Here is a 25917-nt window from a genome sequence, read left to right on the forward strand (position 1 = left end):
ACAGTAAACCTCATTTCTTCTACTTGGTAAAAATAACAATACACACAAATCTGCTTTCACTGTAGATTGCTGTTATTAATTTCACAGATACACTCAGATCATAAAACAAGAATAGTAACTCATTGCCGTCATCTTTGCACCATAGTACACAATGGACCAGCTCTACATTGTACAATATACCCATCCTCCTAGCACTGCTTCAGTAACTAATACTTTCCCTCTCCCTCCCTCTCAACCCCCCACCCCACCCATAGAGTGAAAACAATAACAGTACATCCACGCACTGGATCCCTTTTTAGTTCACCGACTCGTCTGGACACAGAACATATGACCAAACGAGATTGTGGGATCTGGATCCAGGCTCTGCTCAGTACACATGTCCAGTTTCACGTAGCGCACGAGGACCAGCATTGAGGTTATTTCATAAGAAAAGGGTATCTGTACAGCAGGGGTCCCCTTTTGGTCATGGCTGGGAATGTCACGGAAAAGAATAAGCTTGGAAGAAAGAGGAAAATGACGAGACGTGAAAAAAGAAAGCTCAGCTTTTTGCCATTTTGTCAGAGAGGAGGGTCAAGGAGAGAAGGATGGAACAATTGTGACGACGAAAAAGAAAACAAATGGGTGCAAACCTGCTCCTTTCATGGAAAAAAAATCCCTATATAAAATAAATGAATAAAAGTCGCAACAAAAACACATTCATCCATAATTTCATACATAATATGGTAAAAATAAATGAAGAATAACATGATTCATCTTTTAGAAGGGGACTAAGTTAGATGTGTTCGAGGAGAGGGGTTCAGTCAATCCTCTGAGCTTGATGAGGAGTCAGAGTCCTTCTGTGCTATGATGACATCGTCCAATAGCGCCTCTTGATCCGAGCTATCATAGTCACCTTGGGAAAGGCTGTCGCCGCCCTCCATTTTAACGTCAAAGTCTGGACTGGTGAGGAAGTGATGGGAGGTCTCCAGGTCCTCCTCGTCCATCATGTAGGCTCCATCTGAGACCAGAGTCTCCTCTTCAACTCCATCCAAGCCCACCTCAGAGGAGGGCTCTGGAGTGTGGTGGTGGTGGTGATGATGGTGGTGATGGCGGCGTCGGCTTTTCTTCGGGATCTCAGAGTGCTCTGTCAGCAGTCGGTGGAGCAGGGTCTCGGGCAGGAAGCCCTGTGAGAAGAAATATTATTATTATTATTATTATTATTATTATTATTTTAAACACCGGAAAGTCGATTATGGAAAAAACAGAAGAGGGCGGGATGTGTTTTCACAGAGTTTCCCTTCTCTGATGCTGCAAGAACCAGGGAGAAAACTTTTTTTCTGTACCTAAATGCAAGAGTAATTTTTGAAAAAATAAAATAAAAATTCTTTTCCTGCAAGCCACCTCAACTACATTTCAGCTATACTTTAAAAGGTCCTATGACATGCAGCTTTTTGGATGCTTTTATATAGGGTTTAGTGGTCCCCTAATACTGGATCTGAAGTCTCTTTCCCAAAATTCAGCCTTGGTGCAGAATTACAGCCATTAGAGCCAGTCCCATAATGATCTTTCCTTAGGATTTGCCATTTCTGTGTCTGTAGCTTTAAATGCTATTGAGGAGGAGAGCAGGATACCCAGGGCTCGGTTTACACCTATCGCCATTTCTAGCCACTTGGGGGACCACAGGCAGGCTGGGGGAACTCAATGTTGAAAAACCTCATAAAAAGTGAAATAAAAAAAAAAAAAAATGAAATTAGATAGACAAAGACAGTGACACCTACTACCATTGGTCTGCATGAAAACAGCATACGTCTTACAGCAACAACCATTTTCAGTGTATAATGTAATACAGGCAGCACGTTTTCTACTAAATAAAGGTTCAGAAAGTCACACTGCACAGCAAAGTCTTGTAATAATATAACATCTTGAGTACGTACCGAGTTTCGAACAGTTTCAGACCAGTCTGGTGCTACAGCATTATCAGGATTCTCCTCCAGATATTCCCTCAGATCTTGCAGCATCGGACAGAAAGCAGCTCCAACCTACAGAGCAAAATCATTTGGATGTTTGTCTGATTAAGTTAATTAACAAATTAAGTGTGTGATACCAATCGCGGTGTGGCTCACCTTCTTTCCTGTCCTCATGTTAATGACTTTGACCTTCTCACTTCCTGTCAGGGCTTTATCTGCCCTCCTCCTCCTCTTCCTCTTGCTCCTGTTCACAAGAAGCTGAGGAAACACAAAATGATGTAATATAGCAGAAACATAGTTAAGACATTTTGTTTCCTCATCAGCCTGAGATCAGGGCCTTATTAAAAGGGAGGACAAACTTGACACTTGAGAGTTGGTCCTATTCCATTACTTTTATGAGTATATCTAGTTTTAGGAGTATATCTAAGTCCTGTTGCAATTATTACATAATCACCTGAGTGCGATTATTTGAGCTGACCGCGACCATGTTACAAAGAGCAACAAATTGAAAGTAAATAAGGTGCATATCAATCTGCTGGGTAAATAAAGTATCTACCTGAGCACAAGGTTCCAATGTCAGAAAAAAAATAAAAAATAATAAAACTTTGGCTGTCTCGATCTTACTGCTGTTGGGCAGGTTCTTCCGTTTCAGTTCATCTGAGATTGTATAAGATGGTGACAGAGAGCTGCCAATGATGGCTGTCTTGATTTATAGAGTCTCCCCTACAGGTGCAGCAGTGTTTGACAGCTCTGGGGAAAGTTATGCTGGAGTTGTCACTTCCATCCAACTTTCCTAATGAGATCATTAGCAAAAGGTTTGGATGGAAATCGTGTTATAGGAGTAGTGTAGCTCCTTTTAGGGATAGCTCAGTGCATAGCGCGAGGCTAGCAAGTGCGTGTTCAAGAGAGAGTGAGAGTGAGGTGGATGCACTCAGAGCAGACAGGTGTTGGTGATCGGAGTGGAGAAGAATTAGCGGCAAAGCTGTCAAGTAGTAGTAAATGTACAGTGTAACCCCAAAGTGAGGATCAACTTCAGTCCTGGAGACAAAACAAAGTCTCCCCTGTGCCTCCCGATCACGGTCTGGAAGCTGAAGTGGGAACGGTTAACACAGGCAGTGTGTTTTCCCGTTGCATATTAACTTTTAAAAATGCAATCATCCATTAGGTCAAGCCTACACAACATTTAAAAGAACAGGCTGAGCAGAGCGAGAGGTGAAACATTGTTTCAGCAAACTATTTGAAGATAAAACTGTGTGGCACAAAATGAACAGAAATAGACAATTAAACCGCTAATCGCAATTATATGTATGACGATTAATCGTCAATACCTCCAGCATGTCTCCCTCCACCTCATAATCTGGGTTCTCCTTCAACCAGGTGGGAGGGTCCCTGCGCCGCGGAGTACGCTCCAGTGGATCATTGAGTCCATCTGGGTCTGATAACTAAAAGAGAGACAGCCGAAAAAAAAGTTAAACTAAAATCCGAAGCAGCTTTGTTGTTTTGCATCTGACTCCACCTGTTCTAAAAAGGGGAGAACATGTAGATCTGATGAACGTACCTCTTGGTCCTTGCGCCTCTTGCGACCACTGCTCTCTCCCCCTGACCCATTGGGCATCAGGGCCTGCTTAGAGAAGGTCAGCTTCAGCCCCTCCTCCTGACAGGATGGCAAACGGAGTCATGAACTTCACATCACACCTGCACCTTGTAGTGACTTTAAACACTGACTGAAATTGTTTTGACAGCACTAAAACCTCTCAGATTTGTACAGGTAAAAATGTTTTTATTAGCAAAGAAAAGCAACACAATGTCAGTTTGTGTGTGTTTTCAATTACCTGTACATGCCCTTAAATAACTATATTTCATCCTCCACTGTTTTCTCACCTTAAGGAGCTTGACCGTGAACTCTCCGTCTTCTCCATCTTCCCCAGGGACACCAGGCGTGCTGCTGGGTTTACGGATTACCCTTGTGTAGGCCATCTCATCTCCCGCCAGCTCTGAGCTCGGGTTGAGCGGCGCCTCAGGCATGTAGCGCCGCCCTGAGGGCCACTGACCAGTCAGCATCAGCGTACACAAACTGTCCAGACGGTTGATCAACACACGGTCCTGAGACAAAGACGGAACCCCATGTATCAGTCATCCACATCAATAAAAATGTACGCGTGTTTATTTTCCTTCAAGATAAATGCTTTTAAAATAACATTAATTTACCTTGGGCCAATCCACTCGGAGAGGATCGGGAGGAAGAATGCCATCCTGAGATGGAGTCATGGAGAGTAAACTATTCTCTTCATCCACATCACACAGCTTCATGCCTGCTTAGAAAAGAAATGGGAAATAATTTAAATAAAATGTGTATAGGATTATATATTAAATGACTATAAATTGCTTAGAGTAATATGTAATGGACTAAAAGTTACATCCCCCCCCCCCCCCACATAACACCCTCGTGATTGACACTTGACAAAAATTGAATTTGACATTTTTCTCTTTAACTACTAACATACCTCTTTCCACCTCTTCCTCACTCTCTGCACTTTCATCACTGCTGCCCGATCGCCCGGATGATGATGAGCCTGAATCAGAATCTGAATCAGAATCAGACCCTCCCTCACCCTTCCTTCCTCCTGTTTTTCCGACCCTCCCCCTGCTCCTCTTGAGGCTCCAGCCTGGCCCCCGTGCCTTGCCTTCATGTTGACTCAAGGGCGTACTCTGCAGGGCAACACTGATTTCACCTCCAAGCAACCGGGCGTCCTCTTCTGCTCCCTCCTCCTTTACAATGGGCACGTCCTCCTCAGTCTTTGGCTGGCTGAGGGGCATGATGGGCGGTGCCTGAGGTGGAGGGGGTGGGGCCTGCTGGGTCTGGATGAACTGTTCCCGAGCCTGGCTGAAGGTGAACTGTGGGTCTGAGTAGATGGAGAGCTCAGTGCGGCTGACACCGTGCAGTGCGGCGCCCAGCATCAGCTGACGATCATGTTCTGGGATATTCCACCAAGCGGGCAGCTCGGAGCTGGTCGGCGCCAGAGGCAGACGCTCCTCCAGGGATGGGTGGGGCAGGACTCTCTCACGGAGGCGACGCAGGAGGCTAATACGGTAAAGGGTACGGGAAGCACGCTCCTCAGTGATGGGGGCCACAGTCTGGGACAGCTCTGCTAAATCTGAGCAGGATGAGGATGAGAGAAGAGATATTTACTGTTGTGTGACTGTGAAGTCCTCATGCTCTGCTTTTATCAAACTGCCAAAAAACTGAAAAAAAAAAAAAAAAAAAAAAAAAAAAAAAAAAATATATATATATATATATATATATATATATATATATATATATATATATATATATATATATATATATATATATATATATATATATTCTTTTTTACTTAGCTACTTGAGCAGCAGTTGTAGTGTTGGATGCTCCCCTTTTTTGTTGATAAATCAAGGTTTTTATACTCTACCTGCTGCTCAAGTAGCTAAGTCGAGCCTATCTTGGCAGCATGTGTAGCAGTAGTTACCTTCACCACGGCCTGGGCGCAGGTGGCAAACTCTCCGGCACATGGCAACAAAAGAGCGGAAGTATCGGCTGAGGCTCTCATCAGTTTTTTTATCCAGACGAGCAAAGGTACGGAAGCGGTTCCAGTCAAAATCTGAATCTCCTCCCTCCGGAAGACCTAGTTCCTTTTTTATCTTTTCCACACCAAAAGTCGATACCACCCGATAGAAGTCACATTCTTCCCTACGTGTCCACCTGGGAGAAAGACCGAAAGGCAAGTGAGGTGAAGGATATTAAATATTTACACACATTCCTGCCAATGTCTTCAAACTATTTTCCCGACCTACAGGTGGCTGTAATGCGCCAAGATACGCAGCAATGCACCAACGGAGGCAGGGATGAGGAAGACTGCTTTGGTACTAAACATGAATTTAAAACAATACCAGTTTACAATTTCTTAAAGAAAAATGTAAGTGTTTTATGAAACTAAAAGTAAAAGGCTTAAATTGAGAAAATAATTAGCCCACGGAAAACTTAACTATCAGCCAAAGTAGAGCTGGGTAATATATCAATATTATATCAATATCGTGATATGAGACTAGATATGTTCTGTTTATGTTATATTTTGGATATCGTAATATGACATAAGTGTTTTCTGGTTTTAAAGGCTGCATTACAGTAAAATGATGTCATTTTCTGAACTTAGACTGTTGTAACGGTTCTATAAATTTGCCTTTACATACAAGTCATTATATCCACATTACTGATGATTATTTATCAATAATCTCAATAGTCAACACTACAATATCATTGCAGTATCGATAGAGATATTTGGCCACAAATATCGTATTCGTATTTGATTTTCTCCATATCACCCAGCCCTAAGCCAAAGTATGATTATAAGTTTTGTGAGCCACTGGAGACAATCAAAGAGAAAATAATGTAACACCAGTGTACCTCTGCTGGCGCTCCTGCCGTGCAATCTCCTTCAGCTTGCTGGCCTGTTCGCAACGCCTGCGCCTGCGGTCGCCCTTTGCCTCGGCTTCCATCTTCAGCTGCTCCTGCCTGTAGCTACGTTGGTAAGCGGTGATCAGCCGCCGCAACCGCGCTGTAAGTGATGAGCTGGAGGGCCAGTCACATGCACCACTCTGGCTGGAAAAGCTTTCGGAGATCACTGGCCCCACCTTGTCTTCCACAGAAATCTCATCGTCCACGTTCATGGAGTCAGGCTGGAGGACAAGGTAAAATAGTGACTTATTAAATCCTTTATCCGTACTGCTTGGTTCCAAATTATTCAACAGAGCCTTTGCAAATCAACTAGTGCAGACAGAATGGCTTCAATGTGATGGCTTAGATTCGTACCTCCTCGAAAAGATCTTTGGCGTGTCTTGACGCAGGCTTGAACTCCGGGTCCTCTGAGTACTTATCATAGTCAGCACTACACAACACACACAAAGCACCATTAAGAAGAAAAAGGGTGAGACATGTCCAGTAATAGTGGGGCGGTTAAGCAAAAAAATTGTGCATTTTGCGATAATTGCAACACATTTGACAGATCCCCTATAAAAAAGGGGCAACCCTTTCCAATATGTTTCATGTAGCCAATTGAGACTTTGACCATTTTAATTCAAGTTATAATGACGGGGATACTTTAAAGCTGACATAAATGTGACAATGTTTCAATATCCAGTTAAAATGTAAGTCTGCTATAAATCTATAAGCAAATAGGTTTCAATTGGCCCAGTTAGCCCGAATCACTCACTCGTCTCCCAGCTCGCCATCACCAGTGTGCTGCTCGGCATCAATGGCCTTATCATCGGGCCGACCAGCTCTCTCCAGGAAGCAGAGGCATGGATCAGCCCGCATTGTGGTGTACATCTCATAACCTGGAAACAGAGATAGAGTCAAGGCTCTCAAATGACAACAAAAAATGCTCGACCCATGCAATGACAAGTTCCAGATCAGAGGTGAACTAAACTATTTTGTATTGAAGTCATAACAAATCCTCACCCAATTCTCATTACTGTTTTGAGCTTATGTATAGAAAAAACCTACCATGTTTAAATACGCCAGCAAGCAGTGAGCGGTCTGCCTCAGTATCCCACCAACCTGCAGGGACCTCCTGCTGCTCCATCTCAGGCATCCAGATATCAACATCCCTGGAAAGCAAATTCAAAATAAAATGAATAAATGCATGGCATACTATGTTTGAAGGTATTACAGTGAACTTCCATAATGGGGGCTGTGTGTGTGTCTGCACTTGGCTTATTGTACAAAAGGGCAATATTAGATACCTGCTGTCAGCCCCTTTCAGGACAGCGTCGGCATGTTCGCCAATCACCTCCTGTTTCAGGTAGTAGAGCATGCGCACCCTCAGCAACACCCTGAAGTAGGAGAAGAGAGGCTTTAGTGTTTGAACAGGAACGGCAATGCGTTCACGTGTACACACACACAGCAAAACACAACTGGTTGGGCTTCACTGACTTGTTGCACTGGTGCTTGAGATGTTTGCGGTAGCTGTCGTCCAGAAGCAAGGTGTCAGGGTTGTACTTGCGGATCCACTCCACCTTCTGAACATCAAATGTGCTCTGGGCCTTTACCCTCTTACCCTTCCTGCCTCTGGGAACAGGTATAGACAGGCCTAGGCAGAGAGAGAAAAATTATACAGTTCATTTCAAACATTTCAACGGACAACAAAGAAGGCTATGGATCAAATAAGAATGTTTTTTCTCTCTACCAAACCAACTCATTTATCCACTTTTTCAGTCGAGAAAGAGGAGATCCTACTTAAAACATTTTGTGTGTAGCTCCTACCAGAGTGGTTGAGTAGTGTTTGGGGTTCACGCCCGTTCTCTGGCGGTGTGATGAGCTCCCAGATGAAACTCTTGATGTTCTCATCCCCACGATAGTGGAGCAGACAAAAGACCAGGATGACACGGCAGATCGTCTCCACGTCACGTTCACTCAGACGACGCTTACATCTAGCATGGGATAAGATGTCCTTCCACCGACCCCAACTGGAGAAGAAGAAAACACGTAAGAGGGGGAGAACAAGGGACGAGAGTAAAGAGTAAACATTGAGACAGTGAGCAACAAAGCCTAGATACCCATAGACAAGCAGGTGTTTCTCCACCCTGAAACAGTCAGTGCGGCCGTAACCCCCTCCACTGTGGCGGTCAGAGCGCCGCGAGGCACGCGACTGTCTGGAATTGGCCGGTGGATACTCATCGTCGCTGTCCAGATCAGACAGGTCTCCACCTTCACCTCGTAAAGTGGAGTACTGGCGGGTCTGCTTGCGAACTCTGGGAGTGTCAATCACGAGGGTGTTCTGTGGGGGGAGACGTAACTTTTAGTCCATTACATATTACTCTAAGCAATTTATAAGCATATACACAAGAATACAACTACATAATTAATTTTGACTAGAAAACAATTACAGTATTTCACATGCTGTGGCAATCAGCACTGTAAAACTTCACACAAAATAAAAAACACATGGGACTTACCTTTCGGTTCATGGAGTCCATGTCTATGTCGGCTTTCTTGGCCCACTTCTGCCAGAATTCTGGGTCATCGAGGGCAATGTCATTGCGGTTCTCAGAGGCCACAAAGCTGGCTTTGGAGAACGTGGAGCCCTTGCCCTCGCTCTCGATGGTGATGGTGGTGGCTCTACGCTGAAGGATCTGGTCGATGTCCTCCTCGCAGAAGCGACTGCCTTCATCATTCTCATCCATGATGGCAGCGTAGGCTCCCTTCCTCAGCAGGTCCTCAATCTCCTTCTTGGAGAATTGCTGGATCTGCTAAAAGTGGCACAAAAAGCCATTTAAGGAAGCAGCTCAAACTGGATTAAGCACACTTTTTTTTTTTTTTTTTAAATAAACAAGATGTAATACAGCTGCCCAACCCAAGAATGACCTGGCAGTTTGAGTTAATGACTGGTAGGTTTTCTTACCCCGTTGACGTTACTTTCTTTGTTGCCACTCATGCTCTGCAAGACGGCACGGTCCAAGCCAAGCTTCAGACTTGCTTTATCCAGCATCTCCCTCTCGTAAGAGTTCCTCGTGATCAGACGGTAGACCTTGACCGCCTTAGACTGGCCAATACGATGACACCGTGCTTGAGCCTGATATAAAAATAAAAGTAGGGTCAAAAGAACATCATATGAAGCTGCGGACATAAAAAAATAAATAAAAATAAGAGAATGGTTTCAAGTTTTGAACACTTGGAATGTAAAACATACACGTAAAAGTAATAAATATAAAGACTGTTTGTTGTTGCAGTCTCATTGAACTAACTTTATACCAGACAGAACAGTACAATCTTGTACCTGCAGGTCATTTTGAGGGTTCCAGTCAGAGTCAAATATAACACAGGTGTCAGCAGCAGTGAGGTTAATACCCAGGCCACCAGCACGGGTACACAGCAGGAAGACAAAGCGATCCGAGTCAGGCTTGCTGAAGCGATCGATGGCAGCTTGTCGTAAGTTCCCACGCACTCTGCCATCAATTCGCTCATAAAGGTATCTGTAAAAAAAATAAGTGAACAAACTTACATTAGCACGTCCTTTGAACGATTATGACAATATATATTAAAAAAACAAACATCTGTTGCATTAAAATACACCTTGGCCTTCTTACCTCTTGTTGATGAGGTAGTCCTCCAGAATGTCTAAGCAACGCACCATCTGGGAGAAGATGAGCACTTTGTGGCCACCAGCCTTGAGGCGAGGCAGCAGCTTGTCTAGTAGCACCAACTTGCCGGCCGAGCGAATAAGGGCCTGCAAATGGAAGTCGGGCGCCATGGGGTCATACACCTCCCGCAGCTCAGCTACGATCTTCTCCTCCGCGCCTGGACAAAAGAGGGACAGGGGTACCATTTTATTATGCTATGAATTTTATTATTATGCTAGCTTGTCATGAGCAAATGCAGCTCAGACTTATTGTGTGACAGCTTCAGAGAATCGTTCTCCTGATTTAATTTATGCTCATTCTACAAAATGGGACACACTAAATACACACTACAATAACTCCTGTTTTTCAAGGAACACGCCAACTTAATGGGAATTTAGCTTATTCACCGCAACCCCCAGAGTTAGACAAGTCCATACATACCTACGGCTCCAGCTGTATCAGGCCAGCACAGAACATGCAGGTGAATGTTTCCAGTAATCCTACTGCTCCGAATAAGTGACAAAATAATGCCAACATGTTCCTATTTACATGTTGTGATTTGTAGAGTCACAGCGTGTACAAAAAAACAACGTAACATGAGACACAGCCATGTTCTAACCGTAAACAAACCGGGAACTATATTCTCAGGCGGAAGAATATAGTACTTGGGCGGAATGATTTGCTTTGCAGCAAGCCTGTCTGAGAGTATACAGTACAGGCCAAAAGTTTGGACACACCTTCTCATTCAATGAGTTTCCTTTTTATTTTCATGAATGTTTACATTGTAGATTCTCACTGAAGGCATCAAAACTATGAATGAACACATGGAATTATGTATTTAACAAACTTAACTTATATTTTAGATTCTTCAAAGTAGCCACCCTTTACTTTTTTATTAATAAAAAGTCACAAAATTCCACTAATTAACCCTGACAAAGCACAACTGTGAAGTGAAAACCATTTCAGGTGACTACCTCATGAAGCTCATTGAGAGAACACCAAGGGTTTGCAGAGTTATCAAAAAACGCAAAGGGTGGCTACTTTGAGGAATCTAAAATATAAGACATGTTTTCAGTTATTTCACACTTTTTTGTTAAGTACATAATTCCACATGTGTTCATTCATAGTTTTGATGCCTTCAGTGAGAATCTATAATGTAAATAGTCATGAAAATAAAGAAACACATTGAATGAGAAGGTGTGTCCAAACTTTTGGCCTGTACTGTAGATCCCGGTTTGTTTACATTTAGAAGACGGCTGTGTCTCATGTTACGTTCTTTTTTGTACACGCTGTGACTCAACAAATCACAACATGTAAATAGGAACATGTTGGCGTTATTTTGTCACAATTCGGAGCAGTAGGATTACTGGAACCATTCACCTGCATGTTCTGTGCTAGGCTAAGCTACCAGTGGATCTGTCAGACAGAGTTACAGCACGCACAGAGATGAGAAGGGTATGTATGGACTGTCTAACTCTGGGGGTTACGGTGAATAAGCTAAAGTCCCAATAAGTCGGCGTGTTCCTTTCAGCCAAGTGAAATGTTAATTCTTGAATTGCTCTTCAAATGACAATATGGACAATACGGCAACAATTCAGGTCAGCAATTATTGGAAATAGATATTTCTGGGCCTGAATATAACAAACAAACATGCAGACAGCAAGACGTCCAGTACAAAGGCTAATATTGAGTTAATATTGTGATGCAATACCATTGATGAGGTAGGGGTGGTTGCAACACTTGCGTAGCTCCATCATAGTGTTGAGCAGGTTGGGAACATTGCTGTTACTGTTTGCACCTAAACTGAGGAAACTGAAGTTCCGCTCCAGGATGGCCCGGTAGTACTTCTTCTGGATATCCGTCAACTCAACCTGAGAGAAAACAGTCAAAGAATCAAATAGTTATCGTCGTTTGTGTCGTTCAGATCTCCTAACGCAGTTCAGAGTTTACATTGACTGTGCACTATTTAAACTAACCTCAATGATAGTCTCCTGTTTGGGTGCCAAGTTTTTCTCAACATCCTCTTTGAGCCTTCGTAACATCATGGGTTTTAAGATGGCCTGCAGCTTCTGAACCTGTGGACCCGAAAAAAATAAAAAAAGATTTGCTCAGTAAGGGCTAAACAATAACAATACAATGGGCAGATGCACAAGACAAAGAAGATTGTGTGTGAATATGAGTGTCAATGCCAACATTAGTGTATATTTCACACCTGTTCCTCTGTTTTGAGGTCTCCAAAGTCTCTGAGGAATTCAGTCTCAGAAGGGAACTGAGTAGGCTCCAGGAAATGAAGCAGACTGAAGAGTTCCTCCACAGTGTTCTGGAGAGGAGTGCCGGTCAACAACACTTTGTGTTCCTGGGAGAAAAACCACAGAACACAAATAGAAGGTAGGTAGAGAAGGACAGAGGGAGAAGAGGAAGTGAAGGTAGAAGGGGGAGGTATGACCAAATATTAATCAGGCCAAAGGAACATAAAAAAAAATGTATATGTATAAAAGCAGGCGACAATACAGAAGGAACAGAAGAAAGAATGAGGATATAAGAAGGGAGAGAAAAAAAGAACACTGCAGATGAGGAAAAGTTCAAATTAAGTTCAAATTAATATTAATGTCAAACTCTTTGTTTCTCACTACAAAGTAAGTGCATTAGAGAACAAGCAACAGTCTTAATCCAATTAAAACTGCATGCATTTCTTAAGTGCAACATTTAACCATACAAACAGCATCCTCTAACTCTCTGCAGGTTTGACCATTGGTTTTGTTCCAAAACCCACATTCGGCTCTGGTCCACTCACCAGATCCAGCATCTTCAAGCTGTCCAACAGTTTGCAGTTGCGATTCTTGAGGCGGTGAGCCTCATCAATGATCACACAACGCCAGGAGATCTCCCTCAGCTCTGGGCAGTCAGATAACACCATCTCAAATGTTGTGATGAGGGCGTCAAACTTGTACGCCCCTGGGATCAAGTGCTCCTGTAGACAGAATGGCATTTTTCATTAGACGCTTTTACCATCAGGAAAGTTAATCAACAACAATCATAATCAATAACTCCACCTTGTCATCCTTGCAGTACATCTCATACTGCTGGATCATCTGTCGGCTGGCCAGGCTGCCGTGGTAGACTATAGCGTTCATGTCGGTCCACGTGCTGAACTCCCTCTCCCAGTTGGTGATGGTGGAGAGGGGAGCGATGACCAGGAAAGGGCCTTGGACGCCAGCATCATACTCCTCAGCCAGCAGTGCGATAGACTGGATGGTCTTTCCCAGACCCATCTCATCTGCCAGGATACAGTTCTGCCTGAGAGACAAGAAACCCAAAGAGTAATTAGTGAAGCCTTGGGAGAAGCCATCAACAAGCATCATTCCAAATGAAACAGCTTCTTCCAGAATATAATGACATGTTGTCGCTTCATGTTGTGCTATACTACACCCATAATTCTATAGTTGCTACTGCTACTACTTTAATTACAGCGGTTTAATTACAACTGTTTAAATTTGGCTTCAAAATGCACTTTGCTGCAGGTCAACATGGAGTGTAGAGTGTGCCTGTGTGTGATACATACCTGTTGTACCAGTTGAAGAGCAGCCAGTTGACTCCTTCAAGTTGGTACTCTCGAAGTATGTTGCCATTGTTGTATTCTCTGGTCTCCTCCAACTTCTTCCATGAACTGGCAGACGGCCGTGGCTGAAGGAGAGAGAAGGAAAAAAAAAAATGCATGAAAAGAAGAGAAGAAGGTAAAACCCACTCCTGGCCATCTTCCACTTGACAACTTACCGTTCGTTTTAGGCGAGGTTGTCGGTTTTGGATCTTCTTGAATTCTTCGACTTTGCCCTCGTCCACGTCCTCCTTCAGTTCCCAAGTGGCGTCTTCATAAGGCAGAGAGCACCACTTCACCAAGTAGTAGATAACAGGCTGGAGGGAAAAGAGTGAAAAAGTATTTAACTATTGCAAACATGCTACTTGATGAAAGGGTCACATATCTGACAAAAAAACAGCACAAGAGTTATAAAGTTATAAGTTAAGAGAGGTAAGCTCTATTGTCCAGCTGTAAAAGTGATTTCTTGACACGGCCTGGTCTCTCACCTCGCCATTGTCCTTGTCCACACTGTGGGAAACGTCCAGGATCCTGTCCACCTCTAAATAGTCTGGGTTAAAAGCCTCCTCATCCTGGACAGAACCACAGCATCAGAGACAGTAGAAATATGTTCAAAGTTATAGTTCAAGCAGCTGAACTACAACCTTAAAATAAAGAGGTTTCAGCATGTGCTCCCATCTCACCTCCTGGAAGAGGTGCCTCATCTGTGCGTGCTTGGTCTTAAACCTCTTGATCTTTTGATGGATCCTCTTATCTTTCTCCAGCTGAGCCAAACTGGCCCACTCACAATGTAAGTAGGAACTGAGAACAAGAGAATCAAGTTGTACTCATGTGGATGTCTCAAGAAATAGAAATTGTCAAGTAAGTGGGAAGGCCAAAGTAATTTATTGAGATATCAAAACTTACTAGTTCTTGTATTTTACAAAGAATTCCTCAACAGTGGTGTACTGGCCCGGACACACCTTGAAGGCAAGAACAGGTTTTTAGTATTCTCAAAATTAGATTCAAATGATTAAAGAATTGTTTTGGAATTAAATAAATGGAATAAACATACCTCCTTCTTGGTTAACCTCAAAGCCAGAACTTTGTCTACAATGGCAGCATCCTCCTCACTTGGGTTTTCCTGTAAAAAAATTAAAAGTAATACACTGAAGACTGCTGACCTACACACCTTCAAGAAGTCACTTTGTTAAAACACTTGTACACTCACCACAAAGAACTGCATGCTGGGCTGTCCTTCAACATCCAGCTCTAGCTCCTGTTTAAGCTGCGCTGCACTCCCGCCACTGATGGAGGCCACAGCTGCCGCAGTTGTAGTAACATCTACATCTTCCTGCTCATCTTCATCATCTGTTATCTTAATATCCAGGTCCTCAGTGTACTTCTTCCTCTTCACCACACGATTGGAGCGCCTCTTCTGGCCAGAAGACAGAGGCGTAAATTGAGCGTGTTTTTAAAGGTCAAGCAGACGAAGACAGAAATCCACATGGGCGCACACACACCACAAGAGACATCAGAACATGATTCATCGTTCCACCTGTGTGCACCATTTCTTCCACTTCAATTTAGATAAAAACAGAAGAATTATTTGTAAATTGTGTTGATAGTAAAACAGGTTTTACTGCAAATCAGTCATTTGGAACAATATCATCCTATGTAAACAATTACAGTCACGTTTGAATGCTGGCATTCTCCCACAAGAACCACTGAAGTACTCTGTGCAGGCCAAGCACCGCTAGACGTAGGTTCGTCAGGTCAGTTCACTTCACCGGACCATTAACCTATCTCATTTATAAAAGTGTGCTGATCTTATTTATATGTGCGTTTGTACCGTAATCAAGTCATCATCCAGAGCAGTAGGCGAGGCAGGGCTCAACTCTCCATCAGAGTGGTCTGAGGATGCATTTCTCTTTCTTTTCTTTGCTCCCACTAGAGTAATAGTGCTGCGGGAAGGTGGAGGGAGAGAGAGGACAGACAAAGACAGAATAAAGTTGCAGAAAGTAAAGAATATTGTTTTCTACAAGGCCACATTTCCAAGCAATGCAAGTTACATTCAAATTATTTCCTCCCCCATCGACTCCTTGCGTACATATCACTTACTTTGTCTTAGTCTTGCTTTTGCTCTTGTTCCCAGCCCCAGGTATTACTGTGCCTCCAGCCACTCCAGTTGTTCCTCCTGGGGTCTTCACTTTGCTCTTGCACTGCCCCCCAGTGCTTTTGGGCGTCGTCCCTCCAGCTACAGGACTTTTCTTCTTGTTTCCTCCCCCGCTGGACTTTTTCTTAGCAGCAGTCACCACAGTCACAGTGCCCCCCACTTCTGGGGAGGTCTGTGTGGCTGGAAGCTCATCCTGGTTGAGGACTCTGGGCAGGTTCTTCTCCCCACGTGCTTTGGCCCGGGCTATAGCCTCAGCCACAATACGGTTTGCTTTCTCCTGCTTGCAGAGGATCTCCACCCGTCGCACAGAGGCAGGCTCGCCAGGGGCCTTGGTGATGCGGATGGCCTGGGACGGCGTGGTGGTTGTAGTCGAGGGGCCTGCAGCAGACGTGTTGATGACCTTTACCACAGATACTGTGCCGCCAGCCGAGGATGCCGAGCTTGTCTGTGTGAAGGAGAATGTTTGAGAGTGCAGAAGAACAGAGAAACCCTTAATCCCCCCTCTATATAATAGTATGTATGTAAATAAAATAAGTAAATGTCAATGCATATCTGGAGAAAGGGCTCGACAGTAACCCGGTTGCCCTTGGCAACCAGATTCAGTCAATTAGCAACCGTTTCGTGGTCTCTGGTTGATCCCTTTGGCAACGGCCTGTTCAATATTTGTGTTTTTTTAATATATAAAAACAAATCAAAACTTAAAACTAGAAAATCTTATTTCAAAAGTAGTCAATATTCTATTTGGTTGTCTCTGTAAATTTTAATAGCAACGCAAATTTCGGTGCCTCATTACGGTGCAACTTTAATGTCTGTACTGCTCTCTGATGCTCCGAAACCCACGTTAGAGGCAACAGAAACATTGCTGCATGTCACGCTAGTAAACACTAATAACACGTTACACAGCAGTTAACGTTAGCCTACCGTTAGCTACAGTAGTAACTGGATTAAAAAGGCTGACAGTTAAAGAGTGTAAACGTGTGACTGTATTTCACTATAGAGGATTCCAACAGCGGGACGTACAACCGTCTGCTCCTAAAGCTCTGAGCTAAAAGACACAAACTAGTGGTGCGTTCTTTTTGTCTTGTAATCGTGACTAGTAGCTCGAGTGTGACGTCACATCCATGTCGAAAAACGAATAACCGTGGGTTGTTGGGTTCTTTTTGTCACACAATACTACGAGTCGGAGAAAAGATGGATTTTTGTAACATTTTTAGTAACATTTAGGATTCTATTCACCCAGTTATTGACATATTACACAAATATTTCACAGTTTGATACATGAAAATTACGTTTTGATTAACATTAACGTTGGGCTACTGCTCTGCTTTCTGCTCAAGGCTCGGCTTAAAGCCGTTGTTGTCATAGAGCAACCAAGCGTCTCTAGCCAATTTCAGCTGCACAAGCTACAAAATAACTAATTAGGCGGTATTTAACTCCTAATAAGACTGTAGCAACATGCCTATAGGTAGCAGTATACAGTGCTATGTGTACAACTTCTTCATTTGGTTACAACAAAGACAAAAGTGCTTAAAATTGTAGAAAACCACAATGTTTACTACGTGTGATGCACGATGTAGCCATCTTTGAAAGGGAACTCGGGGTCCTCTGAGTTCAGACGACTTGACGAGTTGTATATACGACCTAAATCGACTTTGGTGGACAAAAAGAACGCACCATAGCACCCGGTCACTGCTGTTGTCGGAGAAACAACAAAGACGGGACTAAATTTTGTATTTACTTAAAACTGGTAAACCTCGTGGTGCATTCAAAGTTATTATAAAATACCCTTTTCTCATCTGTTTTTTTTCTTCTTCTCTTAACAACAATTTACTGGTGAAAGAAGTAATTATTGTTAAAAGTTAATTACATTTTTAATAATCATTTAAATTTGTGCTGATCCAAAAATGTAATTGGGAGGTCTACCTGTGGCTGCAGTAGCATTTTGAGTGGCACTGCAACTCTCTGTCCTCCTTGGCCCTGTGAGATCTGCAACACCTGTGGGCTGCCAGCGCCAGCTCCTGAGACCAGCTGGTACTGTGAGAGGGAAAGAAGAAAGATGTCAAGTCACAGTCCCCTTTGAAAATATCCAAAGTAAATTTACAAAAGTATAAAACACTTAAGCAGTTACAGTATATGATCGGAGAATTGTCAAGGTTTTAAAAAACATTTTGTGAAATCTGCTTGTTTGGCGTTTTAACAACAGTCAGATAGATAAATAGATAGATAAGCAGCGTAGCCAGACAATACTGACGTGCAAGACTAGATCTGAATAAACAGAGATGAAACAATGTTGATCTTTCATATCGGACTCTGAATAAGGCAGGAAACAAACATATTTCCCAATTTTCCTTAAATTATTCAGTCTTATATAACAAAAAAATCTAAAAAGAATTCTTACAGTTTTCTTTATCTCCAGATAAAGAAGTTCTCCAGAACTTGCCCACTCCACTGCATCAGAAAGTCACTGGCTAAAGTGTACTGATAAATTAAAAACAATGAATGTCCTTATACGGCTAATAAAAGAAGCTAGAGTTAAAATGAACTGCTAATGAATACCAGTTAGTAGAGCCAATGTGGGAATGTTCATCATTTGGACTGATTTATCCCGACTACACAAAAGTAGCCATTGTTCATTTGTGGTGCAATGTAACAGCAATATTAAATTTGAACGCCTGAAACAAGCAGAAACAAATACACCATTTGAAATAACTGTCTACTGAGGAATGGTTGAAAACTTGACTGTAAGTAGACGGATGTCAATAAAACTTTGGCTTCTATTATTATCATCATCAGTAAAACAAAAAAGACCTTTAACTAGAGATGCACCGATTACAACTTTCTAGGCCGATTCCGATTTAGGCCAGCCGATACTGATTTTAGCCGATTCAGATTTCATTTTTTTCTAACCACTTTACAGCACACACAAATATTTATTTTCTATCTTTTCTTTAATAGAATATTTTGCACCAAACATAAAACATTTTTTGAACAAATAATAAAATAGAACTATATAAATTACTCCTGGTGTGGGAAATTCACACACATCTAAAGTGCAATGTTAGAACCATTTCCTTCTTTTCACATCCAATATCCAACTAAAAATAATTTTGGTTTTTGGTGTCATACGCCCTACTTTTTACTTGCAGGTGTTGCATATTGCAAACTTGTTATCTTCTGCACACAAGCTGAAGAATTTCCAAACAGCTGACATGTTGCAGGTTAATTCACGAGGTTCCTTACATGTGCGAGAATAGCTCGGACACGCTTCACACCACGAGCGGGTACGCGTGACACACTGTGGAAAAGTTGAGAAAAAGAGACTGTGCTGACGCGTGCGTGCATCCTTGAGAACTGTAACTCGTATAACTTATGTTGTCAGTTAATTGTAGCATTGATCGGCATATGTCAGACTGACCTGCCGGTCATGGCCCAAGCACGTGAAAACCGGCCAATTCCAGTCACCGGCCGGTCTATCAGTGCATCTCTACCTTTAACACCCCCTTTCCATTGCATCAATAGAAAATAGCTTAGCTTGCATTAAGACAGCACTTCACACTATCATAAAAGAGAACATCAGAGCTCAGAGCAACTTGTCAAAAACAAGAGCTGAAAAAAATTAGATGTACTATGGGAAATTACCACTGATAATCTGATTAACCAAACAGGTAGGCTACTTTCAAACTCTAAAACACTTCTTCTCTCTTTACCTTAATTCCTCCTTGTTGGTTAGGTTGCTGCTGCACCTGCAGCTGAATTGTGAGGACTTTGGGCTGCCCTCCAGCCTGGCCTGCAGCCCGAGCCTGGGTCAAGGCTGCTAGCTGGCTTCCCTGGAGCACCAGTTTGCCTCCGGGGAGCTGCCCCAGCACTAGTCGAGCTGGGATCTGATGCTGCTGCTGGCCCCCTTGGGCTGTCTGAACCTGCTGGACTTGTGTGAGCTGCTGCTGGGCTTGACCCGCTGTTGCAGCAGAGCCAGCCTGGGAGGGCTGCTGGAGAACCAGAGTGATCCGCTTTGCTTCACCACCCTAAAATCAGATGTACAGAATGAGATTCATTTTGACACTTAGGAAAAAGACTGACCTAAAAAAACAAGCAACAACCCTGATAGCAAACCACTCCTGTGCTTCACCTGCTGTGGTGCAGCTGTCAGGTTGACACCTTGTGGTCTGCCTGCTGTTGCAGAAGAGGTGGTGCTTACCTGTGTTTGGGCCTGCATGGCTGGCTGGAGCTGCACCTGGCCTTGGGTCTGGACTTGGATCTGAGTAGCTTGGGCCTGGACTTGAGTCTGGCCTTGAGCCATCTGTGTTTGGGCAGGGATCTGCACCTGAACTGTCTGGCCTTGCGTCTGCTGGGGCATGGAGGTCAGCACCATCTGTTTCACTGGCCCATTGGGAGACTGCATCAGCCTCTGCACCCCTGCTGCACCCACTTTGACTTGAGCTTGTCCCGGGCTCGCCTGATTCAAGACTGTCCCCCCCTGCAGTATGGACATGCCAGGTTTAAGAGGAGTGCCCGACAACACACGGATTACCTTTCCACTGGTCTGGCCTGTGGCTCCTGATACAGTCTGCAGCACCTGGGCTTGACCCTGGGGACCTTTGAGAATGACAATTTTACCACCGGCCTGCTGTGTGATGGCAGCTAACTGCTGTGGAGTGAACTGATGAGTTATCTGTGTGAGCTGCTGCGTGGTGGCGGTGGTGGTGATTGGGGAGCTGGAAACAGTCAGAGGTGAACTCAGCAGGACAGTGCTACTGGTGACCACGCTGGTGCTGCTGACAATAGGTATGGTGGTCTGGGCCTGGATCTGAGGTACAGTATTAATCGGGGTAGGAGCAGGAACTGGGGCTACAGTGGGAGCTGCAGCTATGGTAACAGTCCGGTCAGTCGCCACTGGCACTGGCTGCTGTGTGGGGACTTGAACAGGGGCAGGGTCCGGAATGGCGGGAGCTGCTACAGAAACACCAAGGCCTGCGTTGACCGTGAGCTCAGGTTCGGTTGGTGGGTCCACTTGACCCAACGCCAGCTTAAGTGCCTCCTCCACAGGGTCTGAGGAGCCCTGAGAGAAAGAGTCATCAGGTAGGGCATCCAGGTTAAACAGGGGTGTGTCCTCAAAGAGGTCCATGATGGGGTCTGCCATCTTGCCCACTCCACACAGGGAGACAGGCACAATGTTAAAAAGACTCCGAGATGGAAGCTTAACAGTTGCAGACCAGTTCTTCTCGACTTTTAAGTAAACAGCTGGTAAAAGAGGAGAAACACTGATGTAAATAAAGCACAAATAAATGACTTTGACAGTATTCAAACAAATGCTACACTGATGCTTTCATAGCTGAACCATGTATACAACAACTACAAATTTGGTGGGCCTCATTCAATGGTTAATACACATTTGTTTAAGTATACAAAGATCACACGAAGCAGAAAGAAACTTGGCAAATTGGCACTTGATGGCAAATGGCAATCCTGTAACTTCTAGTCCTGGTTTCCTTTTCAGCTCCAATTTTATTTCTATGTTTCTTTGATGCCTATCGACATCACATATTTAAGTGTGATTAAACATTTAAAGTTTGGTTCATAATACACAGAAAGAAAGTATTGTTTACTAAATACCAAACTTTCATATGGACAAACTGACATTTCTCTTCTTATGAGCTTTGACAGTAATGATCAGTTTACTATACTGCGAGTTTAGAGCACCACACTACTAATTAGTTTAACATAAATGAAATAAAACGTTTTTTAAAATGACAAAAGCCCAGTTAACAAATGACTGCAACTTGATTATAGAAAAATAGTTTTTGAAAATAGCATCCAACTCATGGCCACATTGTCTAGAAAACGGTTTCAATGTGATATTAAAAAGGTTTAAAATACAAATTTAGGCTAGGTTTCAATAGTAACACACAACGCTATACTACCCAGGGAACATTCGGTGAATGAAAATAGTTGGTAACGTTAGTGAAAGAAGGGTACTGATGCTGGAGAGGTAGGATGCTTTCCTCTGGTCGTATTGCAGTCTTTCACACAAACCCGTCGGCTAGCATTAGCTTGTGTCGCGACCAAGATGTGCCTATTACAAAAGCATGCGTGGCACCGAAAACATATCCAGGCTTATAAACGTGATGTATTGCACGTTTGGGACAGTTTCCTCGCTTCTCTGTCATTTACTACCAACCAGTCAGACTACCGGACTTCTTCAATCTCATCAACAAACCGGACCAAACCAAAGCAACGTGCCACAATAACCATTGCCCGTCAACGTTCAGACACGGGTTAGGCCGCAATACTGTTTCGGTTGGTCTGCGTCTATTTTTCGGCAAAAATACATGAAAATAACCATCATATCCACTGCCCTAACTCTCACAGTAATAATTTCGGGGTGCTAAATTTACCTTTGCATCGACACACATGGCTTTCTCCGTCTCACAACACTGTACGATTACAGGAAACGGCCAGGGAAGAGCAGGAACTAACATTCTTGCCAGAGAAAGCGTAGAATGCGTGCCCTCGTATGCTATCAAACGATGATTGGTCCGTTTTCTCCCGAGCCGGCAGCATACGGCTATTTCATTGGCAATAAGAGCTATCCGTCATATATACGGCCGCTTCTGGGCGGGATGAGAGCCGTAGTTAGGTTGAGAAAACAATAAATGCGGCCTAGCTGTGATCATTTGATTGAATGATCTTCAACATTGCCATTTTACTGCCATGTATGCTCACTTTAGAAAGCGCAGGCCCTTTAGAGCTGACTGGAGAAAAATAGACGGCGTTTTAATCATCCCCAAAGTTTAATGGACTGTATAACCCAACAAGCCTGTTTGTGAATGACACTGACTGTCCGGTTTTTCCTTAGGGTTTTATTGCATTGGCTTCAGCTAAGGAATTAACCTCATCGTGTGATATTGCTTTATTACTATCTACAAAATATACATACAGACCCCGTGGACACATTGACGGTTTTTTGTTGATTATTATTACATTTTGAGATATCAATAACAGCTTTCTTCTAGTCAGTGGTACCAATGTGATGATTCGTGTGCTGCCATTAGTTATTCAGTTTTGTGGGATTGGTGTTATGGCGCCCTCTGGTGCCCTCAGACTGAAATATGATTATTAGCCGTTTGGGCTGTTTTGAAAAGACAGATTATCCTGCTCGGGGCACCCTTCTACTTTATATATATTTTTTTGCGTATTGTATTTTAGTAGTGACATTTTTTAGAATTAGAAGTAAATAATATTACCAATATTGTCACACAGGGAACCTACAGCTTTTGCAGGTGCCTCTGGGTCTGGGGCCCCAGAGCAAGTTGCCAGTTTTGCACGGTTAGAAATCTGGCCTTCATTTTTATATATTTGCCATTCCTGTTGTCCTTATCTTAAATAGTACAAATATATATCAGTTAAAAAAAATGGCCCACAGACAAAGAGAGAGAGAGTGATGGTCATGAACCAGGGAAGCGTAAGTGACTACATGTGACAGCACACCACACTTTATCCATAGCAGCCCTGTAGAGAAGAGCCTGCCTGCTCGCCAAGGCCTCCATCTGTCTGTGGCCCTGCGAGGAGTATCCGCTATTCACCACACTTACACTCTGCCCCATGCTGGTCTGCTTGGTCCACGCCAACGCAAACTCTGCTGGTGAGAGCTATATTTACAAACAGCTGTCGTGGCACTGGGTACCATGATGAGGGAGAAATACTGTTGTGAGCAGATTAACTGTCCCGTCCCTAACATATTGCAGTATCAACTCAATATAGCAGTGATTCATAAAATATTGTCTCTCTCAAAATGTTTTTGGAAAGAAAATGTTGACAATGCATGCATAAAAGCAATATACTGAGCCAACTTTATATCATTTTATTTCAATATTTTCTCCTTAATAGAAATGTATGTGTAAATAAACATTTGTTGCAGGAGACTAACAGGCAAATAGAGGAGCATCAGTCAAACAACACAGCAGAGTAAAGGGCAAGTTTGGCAAGTTGCCCTGGAAGCCATGTGGAGCACAGCAATGTTTCAAACACTTGGAATAAAAAAAAAAAAATCTTAGTACAGAAGCCTACATTGCACATGGCTACTTCATAATATTGTCACAATTAAAATACCTCTTATACAAACCCAAGAAATATTCATTCACAGAAACAGAGCAAATTAAATCCACAGGTTTGCTCATGTTTACTGAATGTATTTTCTCCTCCTCTTCTTTTGGTCTCAAGTTACAGTCATCTAAATTGCACAATCTTATTTTTTGTTGTTGCATAAAACACATCCTTTCGTGCGCTGTTTAAAGAGTTACAGATTGAAGCCTTTCTTTTCTCCCACTGTCTTTCATTTTTCTCCACCTCATTTCCTCATTATCACTACTGCTCATACTAATGTATCACCCTTCCAACACCTAAACCACCCTGCTTACAGAGGGAAGACCAGGAACCCAGAGAAGGTGGAGTACTTCCAGCCTCCCATCAGGTTGCCTCTCTCCAGTCTGAGGTAGGCCTTGTCCCCCTTCTCCATAATCACCAGGCCGGCGTTAGTGGCCGCTTCTCTGGTCACATCCTGGTCCCCGGCGAAAGCTGAAATCATTGCCCAGCCATTCAACATCAAGCTGACCTAAGAGAGAGCAAATTAAGCTGATTATAGAGGGCATGTCGCTACATTGTAATAACAACTTTAAGTGTTGTACTGTAGTTGAGGTATCGTACCTGAATAGTTTGTCTATTGTAGGCCTTTACAACATGGAAGTTGAAGCTGTACACACCTCTTCTCGGTGCAAGGAAGACACTACTCTCTTGGTCAAAATGAGTGCCCACGTTCACCAAAATCTGATGCAACAGCAAGGGAGGGAGAAAAAGGAGGAAGGCATGCACTTGGGTCATTCTTGCTTAAATTTACTCAAATTCTAGTATATAATGTATATAGTATATAAACATAGAATTGAATTGAATAAATCGGCCCCATTCTCATCGATACCCGATCCAGCTATTTTAGTCAGTGTCATTCCGATATACTCAATATCAGTATTGGATCGGTGTATCCCTAATTTGAACTGCCAAATGTCTTCCTGTAACTTAAAGACACAAGAAGCAGTTACATACTCACATTATCAAAGTAGATGATCATGGTGCGGTTGCTCATGTCCGTGGGCTCGTGGTTGGTCTGGCGGCTGGCGGAGAAGGCCACCCGTCCGGAGCCAGAGCGGACCGACATGCCCAGGGCGTTACCGGCGGGCTCGGATGAAGGAGTGGAGTCACACACGACCAAGCATTTCCCCTCGAGGATGATGGGCTCTGTGTCATTCTGGCTCCTAGACTCCATAGGCCCCCACAACAGGAGCACACCCAACAGTATGGGGATGTCGAAGGTGACTGACCTGGGGTGCATGACTGAACCTGGGATGTTTAGTCGAATATCTCTTTGGACAACTTGAAATGAAAACAAACAAATTGTGAAAATGTTTCAAACTGTAACTTCTATGTAGTTTTGGCTGGTACCAGTACATTAATATTCACCCAGGCAGCAATAGCACCAGCAGATGGGTCTCAGAACCAAATAATATTCAGAAAATACTTAGAATTCTTCATTGGCCATAGCTGTCAATCATTCCCTTTCTGTCTGTCTTTCTAGTTTTTCTTGTTTGCCCCCATAAATCCCAAATCTCTTCAGGGTCCTACGTGCCGTGTCAGCAGGGGCCAGAATGACAATCACAAAAAAATCTCTTGGTATTTTCAAGTTGATTTCATCAGCAAAAAAAACTGACAAGAATGCCAACGAGAAGTAGCTAGGAAAGGGAAGAAAGGGTTTGCGAAGACAAGGTGCAGCAAAGTGAGCGAAGATCAGTCTTTAACTGATGGAGACGGAAGGAAAGATGGGGTGATAAAAGATGCTGATGAGAGGTGAGGAAAAAAAACAGATGAGGTAAGATTCTGGAGAGTTGACAGGGAAAGGATGTAGGACCCAGAAGGGAGCGAGAAATAGAGAGGGTGTGGGGGAACAACTCCACTGAGTGACCATCTGTCTTTTACACGTATCCCCCCTCCCTCCCAACGCCGCTCAACACGAATTCCCTCAC

The 25917-nt window shown here is 43.4% G+C and overlaps 2 protein-coding genes across 5 annotated transcripts; both read right to left on the reverse strand.

The window, feature by feature from the left end:
• Nucleotides 1–49: 49 nt before the first annotated feature.
• Nucleotides 50–22348, reverse strand: chd8 (chromodomain helicase DNA binding protein 8). 4 transcript variants are annotated; one of them, XM_028594129.1, is made up of 39 exons: nt 22243–22348; nt 20046–21088; nt 19558–19872; nt 17774–17884; nt 15796–16295; nt 15527–15638; nt 14906–15109; nt 14750–14818; nt 14602–14657; nt 14379–14496; nt 14184–14267; nt 13875–14012; nt 13663–13784; nt 13154–13397; nt 12895–13071; nt 12313–12456; nt 12077–12175; nt 11812–11971; nt 10068–10278; nt 9758–9953; nt 9383–9553; nt 8937–9230; nt 8538–8758; nt 8245–8447; nt 7915–8071; nt 7725–7814; nt 7486–7589; nt 7193–7316; nt 6793–6868; nt 6388–6659; nt 5453–5685; nt 4451–5101; nt 4155–4261; nt 3828–4049; nt 3505–3600; nt 3275–3388; nt 2103–2204; nt 1914–2018; nt 50–1163 (listed from the first exon to the last, which is right to left on the reverse strand). In XM_028594129.1, the coding sequence occupies exons 2-39, from the start codon at nt 20985–20987 to the stop codon at nt 801–803; spliced, it is 7707 nt and encodes a 2568-aa protein (XP_028449930.1). In that variant the 5' UTR covers nt 20988–21088; nt 22243–22348; the 3' UTR covers nt 50–800. The 4 variants fall into 4 exon arrangements, with proteins under 4 accessions (XP_028449930.1, XP_028449929.1, XP_028449928.1 ...); XM_028594128.1 differs by having other exon boundaries at nt 4155–4258; nt 14906–15112; XM_028594127.1 differs by having other exon boundaries at nt 14906–15112.
• A 1912-nt stretch (nt 22349–24260) lies between these two features.
• On the reverse strand, nt 24261–25229 carry cbln12 (cerebellin 12). Its single transcript, XM_028593650.1, has 3 exons — nt 24948–25229; nt 24551–24670; nt 24261–24458 (listed from the first exon to the last, which is right to left on the reverse strand). Exons 1-3 carry the CDS (start codon nt 25227–25229, stop codon nt 24261–24263), a joined length of 600 nt encoding a protein of 199 aa, XP_028449451.1.
• Between the last annotated feature and the right edge of the window lie 688 nt (nt 25230–25917).

This window comes from Perca flavescens, chromosome 12, assembly GCF_004354835.1.
Source record: "Perca flavescens isolate YP-PL-M2 chromosome 12, PFLA_1.0, whole genome shotgun sequence".
Classification (NCBI taxonomy): Eukaryota; Metazoa; Chordata; class Actinopteri; order Perciformes; family Percidae; genus Perca; species Perca flavescens.